This window comes from Stenella coeruleoalba (genome assembly GCF_951394435.1).
Source record: "Stenella coeruleoalba genome assembly, chromosome: 16".
Lineage (NCBI taxonomy): Eukaryota > Metazoa > Chordata > Mammalia > Artiodactyla > Delphinidae > Stenella > Stenella coeruleoalba.
This window is the reverse complement of record NC_137162.1, coordinates 10147521-10165277: the sequence shown is the minus strand read 5'-3', so window position 1 is coordinate 10165277 and position 17757 is coordinate 10147521. Positions and strand designations below refer to the sequence as shown.

Sequence of the window (17757 nt, the reverse complement as noted above, 5' to 3'; positions counted from 1 at the left end):
TAAATAAATAAATAAATAAATGCCTTTATATAACATACTATAAAATGTGGCCATTCATCAGATGTCCACTGTACACCGAAAAGCACTCATGGGATGACTGATATAAAATCCCGTGAAACGATACCCAAGAGACCGCGGTCTCTGGGACAATCCCTCTTCTTAGTCAATTCTGAGGGTTGGAAGGAGAGACTCCTTTATAAAGCACTGACGTTACTGTGCAAGACCCATGTCACCAACACAGTGTAATTCCACTTAAAGTGCGGGGTAGGTTTTGCTAGAAACCAGCTCATGGTTTTAGAGTCAGATCGGGTACTCTAAGGATGGCACCTGGACAAGTTTTTAATTCTCTGCACTAAAATATGGGTAAAATAGAGGTAACCAGATGCTAGTTCATTCGCCCTGAGGAATGTGGTTGAGGTCCATCTATAATAGCAATTTTCAATGGTCACGAAGAGGCTGCAGAAGCACCCATTCTCCACTACTCGCCGTGCAGGGGCCAGGCACAGCCCATGAGGAAAGGGGGCGGCCCCAGGGCTTTTGAGCTTGTGTATGTGGGAAGCCTGATGTACCTTCCTGTCACTTTGACAACAGCAAGGCACAGTACAGTGGCCCAGGAAGATCACCGGGCTCGCTGTGTGAAGTCAGGAGCCCTCGGCCGGGCAGCCCGACACCCTCTGTGGTTTAAAGCTCGTTCCATACACCTCAGAAGGATGCTCTTTCTTTTGGACAGTCAGGGCTGTCCATGGAGCTCTCTATCTCAGTTCCAGGATTGGGCCCAGAAAGTTTCAGCAATTCTTCTTCTTAGGACATGTTTAAAAAACCAGGGGCCTTAGAAAACCAAAGCATCCAGGAGAAGTATCACTGGCGGGCAGGGGCTCCTGGGGCATCGGGAGAGACGACGGCCCTTACAGTTCATTGGTGCAGTTTGCCGGCTTATCCATCCTGTGCCCTTCCTTAAGCAGCTTAAAAAGTTCCTCCACGGGAATCCCTGGGTAGGGCGAGCCCCCTAAAGTGAAGATCTCCCACATTAACACCCCGAAGGACCAGCTGCAAAGAAGGGAGAAAGCGGCATTAGTAATGCATCTCAGTCACAGAAACCTAATCACGCCCAGTTAAGAAAATTAACGCCCACTTACTTCTTACATTCAAAGACAACTGACCGGGGCCCTCCTACAGTTCATCCGACTTGCCCCTTCCTGCCCCCAAAGAGCATCCCCGGACGACAACGAGAGGCTATTCCGATGGAATTTTCCATCAACAGACAAGTGATACGTAAACCACCACTCTTTTGGGGGGCAGAGGGGAGGGTGGAGATTGGGGGTTTTTTTCCTCCTTCCATCATTCTCAAATAAAACTCTCTGTCTTAAGGCAAGTGTTATAAACATGAACTTCGAAACTGCAAAGCCCTTTATGCTCCTGTCCAGCTCTGCCGCCGGCCTATGTGCCTGACCCCAGGGCTGTGACCTACAGTACGAGCAGCTGACAGAATAAGGCCAGCATGCTAATTCTGAGAGGTAATAGCTGCCCAAGGTGGCCAGTGGACCATCCGAGGGCACAGAAGTTTTCCGAATTACTAAGGTCATGAAGGGAGTTAGCGCCGGGCTGGGATTAGGATGGAGGAGCCCTGTGCCCCAGACAAACTTCATACGAAAGAAAGCGAAAACATCTCACGGGGCACAATTTATACCTGACCGTGCAGAGACACACAGTTGGATTCGGAGCCTTGTTCAAGAGACTCACAATTCCTGAGCTGATCAGGCCGAGAATCCTGCATCTATCTATGTCACTGGAAATACACCCTCACTGATTCTGTTGAGTTTCAGAAATGAAACCGCCTTTGGTTTTGTGCAGAGCGAGAAGAGCAGCACAATCCAGGCAGTGTGCTCACTGCAGAACCGGGAATCGTAACACTTTCCTTCTAGGACTGCTGAAGAGGACCAGTGGCTATAGCATGGGATCCATGCCTGCCCCAGAAATCTTCCCACCCACACAAACAAGAATAGCTCAACTGATTTTTTAATTCATAGGAACTTGCAAAAAATAGAACAGAGAGAGATCCTCTGTACCTTTCACCCAGTTTCTCACAATGGTAACATCTTTCGACCACATTTCCAAAGCTGGAATTCTAAAATACCAGTTGGAGCCTGGCCCTAATAATAGCTTTAAGTGTATCACAATAGAAATACTGTATAGTTTGCACTCTATTTCTGTAACATTATCAAGGATGCTACAACGAGATCAGAATTTTTTCAAAGGATAAACAGGGAGTGGGCCCTGTCGAGATCATCCTAGTGGACCGTGTCCCAACCAGCTTTCCCCTATGAGGACAAACCTAGGACGGGGAAAACATGACAAACTACTCTCAAGTAGGAAAAGTTTAAGGGCGCAAAGAACATGCCAAAAGCTTGGCAAATTAGATAGCAGCTTTGTACTTGCACATCCGTGAATTAGTTCAAGGGGGAGAACTTCCGCTCTGGCAGGAGCAGGTTAGCGGTTCCACCTCCTGTGCGCTTTGAAGCCGGGCAGATTAGTAACAGAGCATTGGTTACCAGCCTACCATAAAATCCATCCTTTCTAAGGCCAGCTCCTGCACCTTCTCTGCATGTGTGAAATGCAGCAGGGACCAAAGAATGAAGGAAGGCAAAGAATGTACGAGATTTTTACAGCTCAGCCCGAGGGAAAAGGCAGAGACAAGGGAATTACTTACACATCACTCTGATGGGTGTACACTCTATCGAAAAGGGCTTCGGGAGCCATCCACTTGACTGGAAGTCGGCCCTGCAAGTGTAGAAGAAATGTAAAAACCAATATATTAAAACCGATTCATTTTAGCAGGTTCAACCGGGCTGTGCCCTGTTTATCTTACGAGCTGACACTCTAATGGCTTTTGCTGGACAGTCATTAGCGCAGAAATAAGCTCCAACTGGGACTACATAGAGCGTGGGAGATGCACAGATTTGGACACGTGAATAAAATGTCGTTTCCTTGGGTTCTCATTATCATCTATCTCCCTAGCAGGCCCTGACCAACTCCTAGGTGAAAATGAACCCAGAAACTCCCAGGCTCTAACCTTTGCTAGGAAAGGTCTCGACAAGGAGCCTTACGAAGGTTCTTGCTGCTGACTACTCTGTATATAAGACTGGTTCACATTTACCAAGAGTATCTTAACTGTAGTCTAAACTTGCTTACTGAGAAGTTCATAAAGAGTAAGGCAAACGAACAGGAGTAAAAAGGCATTGGTCCTTTTAGCTCTGAGCAACACCTTTCACCTGGAACATCCCGTGCCACCTCTCCACCCCTTCCCACTTCATCACTGCCACAACTTACATTTGTGGTCTTTTTGTAGTAGTCTATATTGTTGATATCTCTGGCCAGTCCAAAGTCAGCTATTTTCATCACATTGTTTTCTGTTACCAAAACATTTCTGGCAGCTAAATCTCGATGAATGCACTGAAATCGACAAAGAACGCATTTCAAAATGCTACAAGAATAAAAAGGTAACATACGCGCTTCTTATAATGCAGAGAGAAAATACATCTTACATCAAAAATTGGTATTTCTTTTCTAATTAAAATAAAAGAACAAGGCCCCAACTATTTCAAAGAGCAAAGGTAGGTAAGAAAACACATGCCCTTTTATCTGCAGTTGACTGGTATCCTTCGTATTATGAACAGCTAAATGACCTCTTTTTTTTTTTTCTTTTTTTTGCGGTACGCGGTCCTCTCACTGTTGTGGCCTCTCCCGTTGCGGAGCACAGGCTCCGGACGCGCAGGCTCAGCGGCCATGGCTCACGGGCCCAGCCGCTCCGGGGCATGTGGGATCTTCCCGGACCGGGGCACGAACCCGTGTCCCCTGCATCGGCAGGCGGACTCTCAACCACTGCGCCACCAGGGAAGCCCTAAATGACCTCTTTTAATGCCACAATTATTCCCCCTCTGCAGTTCCGGACACTGCTGCTTTCTTGCTCATTTTTGAAACTGTCCCCCCGCTGAGTTCTAAACCCATCCCTTCTCTTAGCTCACTCTTTCTCTCTCCCCGATCCCTCAGATTCCTTGGCTTTAGCTTCTCTCTCCCTCAAAATAGAGGACCTGTCCCATTACTTTTGTATATTTCCACATATCCACATGGCTTCCATTCTTAGATACATACAGAAGATCTGCAAATCCCTATCTCTAACCTGACCTCTCTCCTGGGATCCAGATTCTCATTTTCAATAGGACATTTCCACATTGACATCCCTTTGGCACCTTTAAATTTAAGGTCTCTACTCTATTCTCATTTTCTTGGTCTTTTTCGTATACACCTGAGATATATACAGCAGAATTCTTTACACACTCCTCTCAAGTTCTTTTGATTTCAACCCCCAAATGCCTCTCCAATTTGTCCACCTGGCTCCGTTCCCACTGCTAAGCCCTTAGTTCAGGGTCTCATCACCCTTCCAACAGGTCTCCGTGTTCAAACTCAGCACTATTGCATCTTCTCTGCTTCCCTCAAATTATGTTTCTGAAGGAGCTGATCACATCTGTTCCAGGCTTATATGAAGGCCAATGCCTGTCTATTCATATTCTCTGTCCAGTTCTCACCCAACACCTGGTCCCCACACGGGGCCCAACCTGTGTCTGCCACATACACGGGGGCCAGATGCTGAGATGCTCGCTACAGGGCAGCTGATTTATGGTTCCGATACTAACTCTTTGGTCTCAGAAAGCTCTAGTCATTATAACTTCTGTGTTCCCCTTCTACAAATGATACGTTTTTGTAAGCTGTTAAAAGTGTTTTAGCTGTACTTTAATACACCAAGATTTTACCAGGATACATGGTAATTAGGGTCCCAAATCATCACCTCCTAGTTTTGGAAATGGTAAGGTATAAAGAAGTGAACAAACATCCCTAGCAAACACTTTTACACACGTTCTAGGCAAAGGCTAACTATTATATGAAGGAGAGAGTCTTACAACCGATCTGACACGGGTGAAATGGGGCTGATTTGACATTGATACTCCGCAACATGGCCCATTGAAAAAGGAGCAGACCAAACTCTCTCTGAAGAATAAATGCGGGATCATTTTTTTCTGCCCACCCTCCAACTATTCCTTGTTTTTAATCTGCTTCTGTGGCCCCCTGGATGGGCCAAGATCATTGAAGGGACGGCAGGAGAGCCCCACAGGCATGCCTGTGCCCGGCCAGAATGGAAGCAGGAAATGTGAGAGCTCCCAGAAGCTGCCCAGGGATCCAGCTGGGGCGGGAGCTGTGTTCCTGGTTTTGGAGGCCTCTTCAAATTGAACTTCCAAGCCCTGGGCCAAACTCTCCCAGTGGTGTGCTCCCTGCCGACACAACTCTGTGAGTCTGGCAAGCTGTGTGGTCAGAAGAATCTGACTCCCTGTGCGTGGGGCTCTGACCACACATAAGGGCTCAACTCAAGAGTCACTACGACGGCGACCCCCATTTTCTCCAAGAGAGCCAGAACTCAGCACCAAACTTCCCGCATCCCAGGGTGCTAGGAAACACCAAAGCCCACCCTCTGGGCTGAACAAGAAGAGACTTGGAACCAATACCAAGAAAAAGAGAATAATCAAAGTCAAGCCAAATTCCCATCATCTGCAGAAATCTGAGTTATTCTCCAGTGCAAAGAGCTGACCATTTTACATAACTAGGGCTCTCGGACTGTTTGGTGTTCCATTTCTTCAATAAACAAAGGTCAACGGGTCGCTAAGGGAGGGAAAACCAACACCTCTATGACCCTGACAGTGTGCTGGGTGCCTCTGCACGGCTGATCACATTAAATTCCCATAGCAACCTATGAGCTGGGTATTATTATCGCCATTTTACAGATGGGGAAGTTAGAGCTTCCTAAAAAAGAAAAGCCAAGCAAACAAAAACAAAAGCAGCTGCTCAAGTTCAACACCTGGGAGGTTTAACTGGCCTTAGGATTTTGTAAAAAAGAAAAATTAGTGTACTTTGCACTGAAAATAGAAAGGCTTCCATAACTGGTAGAAGGCTCAAATCCCACATCACCTAATTATATTACTGTACACAGCATGGAGTTTCTTAACTTGTCGACCCCCAGCGTCCCCAGGTCGAGGGCAGGACTGCAGGTTCACCTCTACATTCCCAGCACAGAACCTGACCCAGTAAACGTCCGTTGAGCTGAATTCCTAATTACACTCCATCAGCAATGAACCAGATGTCTCACCCAACAGTTCCTCAGGCGGGTCTCTAACAAACTTATCGCCATCCACTGGGAGGGAATGGGTGTGACGGGGCTGACCTGTCCTCTGCTTCTTCATTTTCCACTGTCAGGAATAAGCCCTCCATTTTTGGAAGCATGTTCCACTCAGGGGACCGTTCTTAAGATCTTGGTCTAGAACCTGCTTTAAACCTGTTCTAGGTCCTTAATTGCCGGTTGCCTTCAGCAAAGAGCTTTGGAAACACAACTACAAAGCCTTAGGAAACAGGACTCTGTCCCCTCTACCCCACCCTGGGTTAGCAAACAAAGCCCCAACACAGGGCATCTCAATGGTCCTCTTCTCGGTCCAGGGAGGCAGGGAATACCTGAGAGCAGGATAGGTGGGTAGAGAACAAAAAGGCCAGGTCTGGGACCAGCCACTTTACTCTCCAGGCTGACGAGTCCCCAACTCAGAAATTAGGACAGTGACTCCCTCATACCTGGGCTCAAAGCTTTCCTGGCACTTCCAAACACTCCCCTGCATCCTTATCCATAAGATGGGGATTTAAACACACCTGTTTCTGTGTTGTTCTGGGGTTATGGACGATACTGTATGTAAAATGCTTGCTCCATGCCTGGCAGACATTAAGCTCTCACAAAGTGGTAGTGATTAGTAATAATGATAATTATTATTATTACAATACTATTAATAAGGGCATTTTCAGTTTGTCATTCTAAAATGTATCCTTTTCCCCATTTTGCCAAGTTCACCTGATTCTTGGTTCTCTCTCCACCACACCAAGCAGCTTCAAGGCAGGAAGGATCTCGTCCTCGGCGGTATGGGGGGGACCCACCACTGCTCCACAAGCCAGACTCCATCAGCTCCTTTCTCCTATTCCACCTTCCTGAGACTCCTCCCGGGGCCTCTGTGAACCACATTCTGGGTTCCCTCCTCCCTCTCTGACCCTCTCTGACCACGTCTCCTCCGTCTTTTCCTGTGCTTTCAGCCCATCTCTAGATTTGAGAGTTTTCTCAGGGTTTGACTCCAGGCTTCTGTTCCCCCTCTTCTCTGTCTCTCCCCAACCTCCCCACCCAAGGAGAACCCATCCATTCCCATGGCTTGAAACTACCCTTCCTTCACTGGCTCCGGCGTCTAGCCCAGCCTTCAGAGCTGAGCCTCAGCCCGCAGCTTCCCGGTCGACACCTGCCCTTGAGTGACCCTCAGACATGTTCAAAACGTACCTTGGATTTCCCACCAGAACCTATTCCTGCCACCGCCCCATGCCCCCATCTTCCTCATCCCGATGAAGCTGCACCACCATCCAGTTTCCCAAGCTGGAAATCCAGGAGTCAGCCTTGATCCCTCCTCTTCTCCCTCCTACAGCTACTCAATCCCTTAGCTGTCCTGATAGCAAAATATATCCCAAAGCAACCTACTTCCCTCGTGTCTATCGGGGCCAATAAACCTCAGCCCAAACCATGGTCCCAGGAGCCGCTTTACAGCTCAAACCTGATCAAAATCACTCCCCCTCGGTGGCTTCCCCAGAGCCCAGAGCACAGGGCAGAGTCAGACGCCCTAGAGGCTCCACACAGCCCATCCCTCTGCGGGAGGGCTTGCCCTTCACCTCCCCCTGCAACCTCCCAAGTCCCCCCTGTTCCTGACCTCACACCGTCGGTTTCCTCCACAGCACGGTTCTCAGCCTTTCACATACTTATTTTATGCCCACATTTATTGTTGATTTCACCTGCTGCCCCCCATAGTTCCTGCTCTAAGAGGCCAAGGACTGTGTCCATCCTGGTCACCTGACCCGGGATACCAGGCACCCAAATCAGGAACGCTCAGGAATATTCATTGAAGGATTAATAAAATGACCAGGCCAGTCTCCCACCACTTTGGATTAGTAGCAGTGCCCTGCTGAGTCCAAAAAATCCTTCCTCCCTCTCCCACACCAGGAGGACAGAGGGCGACCAGGACCAGGGGCTCAGGACAGGCAGCCTGCGGACAGGCTGCCTCCGCAGGGTTTTATTTAGCAATAGTTCCAAGCTACAGAAAAGGCGAAAGAGAACAGCTATCCGGGTTTGCCAGATTCACTTGTTACGCCTCCTTGCTCCCTCTTTCTCTCTATACCCAGCCTCCCTGTACACACACACACACGCGCACACACACACACACACACACACACATGTTTTATGGCTGAACCACTTAAAAGTGAGCTGCAGACCTCATTAGCACATACCTCCCACCTTACACAAGACCTCTATCACCACCCCCAAATTTAACATTGAAACAGTCACATTATCTACTATCCTATCAATTTCACATTTCAATTGTTCATAAATGTCCTTTATAAAAGCGGCAGCCCCACCTCCCATCCAGAACACGATCCCTTCCGGGATCACACACGGACATTCAGTTGTCACGTCTCTTAAGCCTCCTTTAATCTGGAACCGTCGCCCCAGCATTTTTTGTCTTTTGGGACACTGACATTTTGAAGCAATGTCTTGTCAAATGTCCCACATTCTAGATCTGATTGTTTTTTCCTGCCAAAGACTTGTCAGCTGGCAAAGTCCGCTGTGCACACGCACGTGTACACAGTCGCACAACCCTGTTTCGGTTTCCTAAAATCTATACTTTGGGACATCTTACAGGAAAAAAAAAAGCTCTGAAAAATCTTCAACTCTGGACTCTCTTGAAAATAAAAAAACAAAAAACAGAACATGTGGTGGCTCTGGCCGTGTTCCCACATGGCTACAGACAGCAGGGGCTGAGGTGCAGCCAGCGGTCCCCAAATCCCTACTCGGTGTGATGTGACAGGGGCTGCCTCGCTCACTCATGTGACTGGCATGGCCAGGACCCAGCCCGGGCCACAAGGGGACAGATGGTCCACGCCCACCAGAGGCTCTTACTTCTTTGGGGACCAGAGGAATCCCTGATGCTGCATTAAGCTTCAGCGCGGTTAGGAGCTGACCCACCTCTGCCCCAGAAGGTAGGTCTGTACTTCCCCCCAGGCGTGGGCCAGGGAAGGGTGTCTTGGGCCGTCCAAAATACCCCACGGGATATCTGGGCACCTGTCTAACTGCTTTCACAATAACTCAGATGTTTCAAGTCCACTGCGTGTGGCATGATCGGAATACAGGCGATTCACCTCAGGGGACCTGGCCAGCTTCTAACCGCAGAGGGTCACCCCGCCAACGAGACAAAATAAATCCAGCGGATACCCAGCACTCGATGTTACCGAAATACCCCTTCACTTGATCTTTGTTCTTAGACTATTTAACGTCATTTCAAACTCAAAACCATGAAGACAACACCCGAAGTCCACGTCCAAAGACTCAATAACCACGAAACAAATAAAGCCAAAAAATCCTCAGAATTAAAGGCAGCGCCCCCCCAACCCAACTGCCGTCCACCCGGAGAGCCGACTCCCCGGCAGACCACAGCCAGCCGTGCCTGCGAAAAGAGACATCCCTTCTGCTCATCTCTGTGGTGTCACTACTGGTTTACGAGGCTTTGGCTTTTAAAGAGTTCATTAAACCCCAATGTGGATAACGCAAGACACAGTCTCCAGGTCGTACAAGACAGGCGAGGGCTTGATTCAGCAAATGAGCACATCCCAATGGTCTGTTTTCTTCAAAGACATTTTTCACTGGAATCCACCCAACCAAGGAGAATGGGAAGGACTCACTTTCTGGGAAGCCAAGTACTCCATGCCCCGGGCCAGCTGGTAGGTGCATGACACCAAGTCCTTGAAGGTCATCTGCTCCTCGGGAACGCGGGTGATGTCATAGGAGTACTCCATCCCGGGCGGCCTCCGGGCTCGGAGGTATTCCCGGAGGTTGCCCTTTGAGGCGTATTCGACTATGACATAGAGCGGCCCTGTGGACGACGAGAACACAAGTTGGAGAGGCAGGGAAGCCCGGATCTGCCCTGGGGCAGCTCAGCAAAGGAGTTTTACTTATTACAACCCAGTGCCTTATCATTGTTTTTTAAAAATTTAAACATACAGAAAGCACACACAGAACACCTGCATTCTAATCTCCCCCAAATGACAACCGACGCTTGGTCGAGATAGACTCAACAGTCTTTAAGAAATAAAACAGCGATACTACAGTGAGTGCCCTTTCCCTTTTTCGCCCAGCCTCTCACGTGCGCCCTCTTGGAAAGCAACAGCTACCATAAATTTGGTCCTTGTAGTGCATTTTAACTATTTTACAGATAGCTATGTATCAATAAACAACGTATTATTTTTAATCACATCAATGAGTAATAAAGACATAGCTTTGCACCATTTTTCCCCCCACATATTATCTTTCTGGAAGCCAGTCAGGCTGATAAAAATAGACCTAGATCATTCCTTTTAACAGTTACATAGATTCTATCATATAAATACACCACATTTATTTCTCCATCCCCCTAGGGGTTGTTTCCGGGTTTGGGCCATTGCAAACAGTGTGCAGTGAGCACTGCTGTGCACGTCTCTGTATATATGCAATAATTTCCCCATGGTATAGACGAGCCTGTTTCTGCGTGTAAATGTTACCGGCACACAGCGTGGCCCATTCACTTCTGTATTGTCTGTGGCAGTTTTCTCACTGCGGCAGCAGAGGTGGGTAGTTGTCACAAATTCGAAAATATTTATCATCACCCTTTACAGAAAAAGTCTCCTGACTCCTGGTATAGACCTCAAAGGGAAATTGCTGAGGCAAAGACAGGCATTTTCAAGTTTATTAATTATCATCAAACTGATTCGCAAAGTGCCACAGATCATCCGCGAGAGAAGTCAGGGGTCTCGCTCCCCCGAGGAAGATAATGTGCCCCTTCCTATCCGTCTCCCCTCTTTCAGGCCACTCGTGGGAGCTCAGCCACCTGGTACCCATAACAAGACATGGGTTCCTCAATCCCCACTTTAAGGGAAGAACTTGTCAACCAAAATGCAGGATCTTATTTGGAGAAATCTCTCTTAGCACTTACAAAACGAAAACATAAGGAGGCTGCCTTTTCCAAAAACCCTCCAGGTTATACCCTAAAAACAGGAGGACGCTATAGGCCTTCCCATCCAGAGTCGCCCAATGCCCACCTTCCCGCCCCCAGAACCCAGGCACAGTCATAACGTCTTCTTTGTGTTCGTGGCCAGGAACACTTCCTGACGGGTTTTGTTTTTTTGGGTTTTTTTGGCCACACCACATGGCTTGTGGGATTTTACTAATTTTTTTACTTATTTACTTTCATTTATTTATTTTTGGCTGTGTTGTGTCTTCGTTGCTGTGCGCGGGCTTTATCTAGTTGTGGTGAGCAGGGGCTGCTCTTCGTTGCGGTGTGCGGGCTTCTCCTCGCGGTAGCTTCTGTTGTTGCGGAGCACGGGCTCTAGGCACGAGGGTTTCAGTAGTTGTGGCACGTGGGCTCAGTAGTTGTGACTCATGGGCTCTAGAGCGCAGGCTCAGTAGTTGTGGCACACGGGCTTAGTTGCTCCGCGCGGCATGTGGGATCTTCCCGGACCAGGGCTGGAACCCGTGTCCCCTGCATTGGCAGGTGGATTCTTAACCACTGTGCCAGCAGGGAAGTCCCAGCTTGTGGGATCTTAGTTCCCTGACCAGGGATTGAACCCAGGCCCTAGGCAGTGAGAGTTCAGAGTCTTAACCACTGGACCACCAGGGAATTCCCCCTGAGGGGGTTTTTAAGGAAAACTTTAAACATGCACTTGAGAGGCCCTAGGAGCAGGATCTAAGAGTCCATCCATTTTTAAAACGATGCTGACATTGAACCCTGGCTTATGTGGATAAAAGCTCTTTCTCCTCCTACTCACCATCCTGAGTGCAGGCTCCGAGGAGATTTATGATATTTTTGTGTTTCCCAATCATCTTCATCATCTCCATCTCTGACACCAGATCAGAAAGGTCCTTCTCTGTGGCATCATCTAGGAACATTAGGTAAATTACAGATCAGTTTCCTCTAACCCGTCGGTTGCTACCGTTAGCTGATGAAAATTTGGTTGAAACAGCATGACAGTCAATTTTAGAACCAGAAAAACTTTCCAAATCATCTTACTGGTGAAGCGGAAAGGGCCCAGCACTGCCCTGCTCCGTGTCGAATAGCTAATTCGGGGTCAACAGGGTCAAAAGTCAGAACAAATATATAGGCCTTGGATGCCAAGGCCAAATCTTTTCCAGCAAACCTCACAAACGAGGGGGCATTTTTCTCTATCGTGAAATAATTCCATCCTCTGGCAGACCTAAGGTACCTGAGAAAATCACATCAAAATTCATGGGGCCTGAAAGCAACTGTGAGGACTTCCGGGAAGGAAGAGGGAGAGGAGTTTGGGAGCATTTCACATCACTTCAGACTTTCTCTGCACCACGTGCTGCTAAGCTGAGCCCTCGCAGCCCACAGAGCATTCACAGCTGGATTCAGCAAAAACCCATGAAAGAAAGAAAAAGCCTAGCCCCCGGGGCGTCCACAATGCGTGAGGCCCCCCATGTCCTGAGAACAGACCTCTCTCCTCCGGGACACGTGGGAAAAACTCAGCTTGGGGTGTCCTTTCTGAGATGCCTACAATGGGAATTATAATGCAACCATTCCCTATAACTCCTCTCATGAAAGAACACTGTGGGAGGATGAAGTTAATGGTTAAAAGTTCTTTAAGCTCCTTGGACGCAGGCATGAAGCAGGGTTGGAAGGTTAATGCAGAGACATTCAGGCTCCCACGAACGCCACTCGACGTTTACATCCCTGGGTAACGGCTCACACGTCCCAGAAAGCTCTAGACCAGCACCAATCCGGTGAGTCCCCTTTCAGCTTCCCAAGCGACTCCCACAGACAACGTCATTCCTGCTTTGTTCCTCCTGCAAAGGAGTAAGTGTGTCCTCCTCTCCCTGAGCCTCCTTCCTCCCTCTAAAACGGCCTATTTTCCTTCATTTGTAAATTAAGGTTTGCGTCCTGAATCCGACATACCAATACTCATCTAAATTAATCAATTCTACGTGAATCGATACTTTCTAAGCACGTACAAATATAAAGGGAATTAGGCTGCCAGTTTCCAATACAACTGGCTTTTCTTTTTTATAAGTGCACATAGCTCAAGATAAATAGTCTGTCCAAGATGCTGATTTATACTGAAAACTTCTCAACCCCTAGGTCAACTATGTGCTCTCTAACCCCCTGCCATGATAGAGTTCACATGCCACAAAAGGAACATTCTTGATAAGGCGCCCTCACCCCTCCCTTCCCCCACCCTCCCCACCTCCGCCCCACTCACCTTTCAACATCTTCACGGCCACAGTGACTGCTTCCTTGGGCTTCTCTTTGTCAATTCCCACTGCTTCAGCCATGACCACTTGCCCAAAGCAACCTTCTCCCAGGGGTTTGCCCAGCGTCAGCCTAAATGTGTAAAGAGAGGATTAGCAAACAGCATCTGGTGTAGCGAGGGAAATTCCTGAACTCAATATAAAAATCTTTCAGCGGCTTACAAAAGCATGGAGCATTTATCATATGGAACTAATGAGACTTGGGGTACACATGCGCTTGAGTATTTTCTTAGTGACGTTTTGGAGAATGTCAATTACTGCTGGAACAACTATTGAATTTCACATTTGTATTCTCGATTTATTTTCTTTATGGATGGTATCGTTGCAAGTGAGGTGGTCAGCCTTCCTAAGTGCTAAGAACGAGGAGCTTTTGATCTTGAGCCGATCGAATTTTCATCATTTAGAATATCTCAAAGAAAACCATTAAAGCTGTTATTTTTTGTCTCTGTGATGTCTTTAAAAATCGCTATTATTCGAATACCAATGGATTTTACGGTCACATTCTGGGCCAAGTTACAAGATATGAATCTTAAACGCATTTCAAGGAATCTCTATTTTTTCATTAAAGGAAAAAGGAAATGCTAGAAATTGGGGCAATTTTTTTTTGACATAATAGTTTAGAAATCCTTATGACTACCCAAAATTAATAATGAAGAAATCCAAAGTGATCACAACAAACTTAATTTCTAAGCTCAGAAGCTCTACATACATCATAGTAATAGCCATATAGACTCCTTGGGCGTTCCAGAAACCAACTGAATGGAAGAGACTTTGGAACACTTATGAATGTGGTTTTTTCATCTAAGCATAACACAGCAAAGTACCAAGCTGCCACTAGTAAGCAGTATTTTTGGTAAGTACGCAATGGTTTGCAAAAGTCACAGCAAAGACCGAGGGCAGTGTGTGCTATGCTGAGGTCATTCCCTTTCTATCCTGAGCTAAAATTAAATTTAATATCTTGGCAGAAAATAAACATTTGCATTGGAAAAATGACTAATTTATGTCCTATTGCCCTGCTGCTACAAGCATAACAATCCCTTCTTTGTATAACGTCTGCCTCTGATCTAATAAACTGCTTCTAAATGGCCTTCATTCATTGGAAATCTGCTCCACCTACGGTTGTGCTAAACACTATTTTGAAATGCTTTGCACTCAAATTTTCCACACTCCGGGTACCCCGGGTGGGAGCTAACAGACAGACTCCCGCTGTTGCCAGTGGTGTCACAGGTGGCAAAAACCACTGATTGAACCTGAGCACTGCAGTTTCTTAAAGTATGATCACAGCTCCCAAACTCAGTCCTATATCCATAGGAATGTGCACATTAACCCACCTACTTGTTTGATCAAACCAGGGAGCTGAGGGGGCTCACGAGAAACACCCCCTTTCCACATTCTACACGTAAAGAAATCATTCTTTGTTTTTTCTGGTACCTCACTGGTAAGTGTTCAGTAAACAAGTACTGAATGAATGAACAGTACACAAACTGGAAATCATTTCCATTAACACTCTAACAGAATGATATTGGTACAATAATTTGGTTCTAATGTATGCTGCACATTAATAAATGAGCTGTTTATTATTTAAAGTAACGAGCCATTAGAAAACAAAGCTGGTTGGAGCTGTGTGAATCGAAATTACAAGTGCCATGGAAGCTCTCTCTCCTTCCAAAGGGAGCACATGATATCCAGACCCTGGAAGAGCTTATCTTTGTATTTCCAAATTTGTGTATGAGTTCCTTCTCCAGTAATTAGACACTTCTCTGACATAATCTCACGGAGATAGTGCAAATGTCAAGACCAATAGGGTTGCTGTACATGAGCAAGTCAAAAGCTTATTCCAGCTGATTTGATGCAGATGTATAGTCAGCGATTTCTACCTTCCATTATTCTCAAGCTGTTTGGACTCTGATTACTACAAGAGAGACCCTGGAAATGAGCTGACAGCCCTTCAATGACCATCGTATTCATTTCAGAAGGCGAGTCTGGGGGCTGGTCCCTAGCTAGAAGATGGAGGGCTGGTACTCCAAGATCTGTCCACTGACTCGATGCCCAGTTCTGCCATCTTGCTGAGATTTGCAGTTCAGATCTCTCAGGTTATGAAGGGAAATGGAAGGAAGGGAAATTCACATGAGCCAAGAACTGTGCTCAGTCCTTGGAGGTCTGTACCATGACCTTCATTTCATAGAAATGAAGTTCAAAGAGAATCAGGGAACTCACACAAGGTTGCCCAGCCACTGGCTGGCAGAGCCGGGATTCCAATCCAGCCCAATAGAATCCAAAGTCCCTGAACTTGAAGCCAGTTCAGTCCCTGAACTTGAAGAGACACACAGCTCCCAACAATGCCTTCAGCAGAGCCCAGGTGGCCACACTTTGACTGAACATCTGACTGGAACACACCCATATCATCCGATAAGGAAAATACTAGGGACCACAAGAAATTCGATGTCAGGTACCGTATTTGAAGATTTCTAGCCCAATATTATATTAATAACTATTAAAAACAGCAACACTGGGTGAAGATTCTTAAGGCAATTTATATGCTAGACCTAATTTCTCTAAGGAAATGAACTGTAGGACAGACACGTTCTAGGAACCAGAAGTTAGAATGTCAACTCTGTTTTATAAATGGGATAATCCCACTTTGATTCCATTTGACTGGGTTTGAATTAACTAGAAAGCTAAAAAAAAAACGCTACCAAGGTACCATTTTGTTTGGGGATCAGCCATGGCTTAGTAGCTCTGTTTTAAAAGAACTATTAAAAAAGACAGAGAGAGAGAATTAGTTCTTTGTGTCAGCCCAATATCCCCATTTTATACTTCAGCCCCCACCAGCGATGCGCCCCACAGAAGTACTCACTTATCTCTTGGAAACTCCCATTTTGGATCTTCTGGCAGCTCGTACTCGGAGACCCCCGCCAGCATGGGGGTGTCTGCTGTCGAGGAGAGGCGAGTTGTAATCCTCACCAGTGGGGTATTGGAGTTCATGGAGGAGCTGGACTCAGCAGAAACCTGGATACAAAATACAAAGACACAGATGTAATCCTGGCTCTACCTGCGAAGGCTGGAAGCCGGCCAGAGCCCTGCCAGCCAGTCAGCTCTTAGAAAGGTGGGAAGGTGAGGGTTGGCCAAAGTCGTGAATTGAGGACCAAAACCCTGGATTCCAACTCCTCTGTCTTTCCATCCATGCAGTATGTGCTAGATTGCATCCAAATTACACGGGCCTAAGGCCAGGTTTCCAAACAACAGTTTTAGAGAGTGCCTGGTAAAAAATGTCTTCCTTCTGTCCCAATTCCTCAAGATAATCACTTGAGGACATACAGGCAGACCCCATGGGCTTCATTCTTGCCTTCTTCCCTGTGCCTGTACTGGAGCCCCGGATTATCAATCTCCTGCCCGTAGACCAGCAGGGATGGTGAATCAGTGCTGTGCTTGTGAGATTCCACAAAAACTTCTGGAAAATCGGCTCTTCAATCAGCTCTATCTTTTGAAACGTAAGCAGAATACCTCAAGGAACTAGCTCTAGGATTTGAATGTGAAAAGCATTCCAGTAGCTCCACGTGCCTTGACTCAAGGTAACCAGAGACCCAGGCACTGGGGACCACTATCTGCTTCTCCCTAGTCCTTCTGGGAACTGGTTGATGCCCAGGCCATTTGAAGAAAATCAACTGCCTCTTGTCAACTTCAGTTTCAGAAACTAGTGGAAGAGTCAAGGGAAAGAAAAGTACCTCTTTATTCACAATCTCGTGGGAAAGCTCCTCTCCCCCAGGGAAGCCTGCAGGGTTTCACCGAGTTTTCTCATTTACTCTAATCCATTATAGTCTGCATTTGATAAAATGGTTATTTCTTAACTATATCATCTTCCCCGTGCTGGTTTCTGTAAAGGAAAACACCATCGCGGGCTGCCTGACCATCACCTTATTCCAAACCGTGAACAACACTCTGGCCCGAGAGAGCTGGAATCGGGGGTTTGACGTGACCCCTCAAACGTGGTTCTGTCCCCTGCATGACTGCCCACATCAACCCATCTTCCCAGCTCTGCTTACAAACACTTTTTAAATCGAGGTGGCAAGGACCAAGTAAAGATGAACATATTTAATGGGGATGAACTTTCAAGGTGGAGCCTGGACCATTCCCACAGGGAACCAGAAGACTGTACTTTCCTGGGAACGTCCTACTTAAAAAATGTTGATTCTCTCCTTTTTAAACCCAGACTGCCCTTAAAAAGCAGGTAGGAGACCTGAGAAGATGTCGAAGAATGGATTTGGAGGGAATCATTTTAGGAACAGGAA

At 46.9% G+C, this 17757-nt stretch overlaps 1 protein-coding gene across 8 annotated transcripts in view; it reads right to left on the bottom strand.

Moving 5' to 3' along the window:
• The window catches only part of FGFR2 (fibroblast growth factor receptor 2), a 102505-nt gene that overhangs the window by 5564 nt on the left and 79184 nt on the right, over positions 1 to 17757 (bottom strand). For all 8 annotated transcript variants that reach the window (XM_079900075.1, XM_079900071.1, XM_079900076.1 and 5 more), the window contains 7 exons: positions 16326 to 16477; positions 13420 to 13541; positions 11971 to 12081; positions 9853 to 10043; positions 3328 to 3450; positions 2708 to 2778; positions 910 to 1047 (listed from right to left, as the gene is read on the bottom strand). In XM_079900075.1, coding sequence (XP_079756201.1) covers positions 910 to 1047; positions 2708 to 2778; positions 3328 to 3450; positions 9853 to 10043; positions 11971 to 12081; positions 13420 to 13541; positions 16326 to 16477 — 908 coding nt within the window. The remainder of the gene's footprint in view (positions 1 to 909; positions 1048 to 2707; positions 2779 to 3327; positions 3451 to 9852; positions 10044 to 11970; positions 12082 to 13419; positions 13542 to 16325; positions 16478 to 17757) is intronic.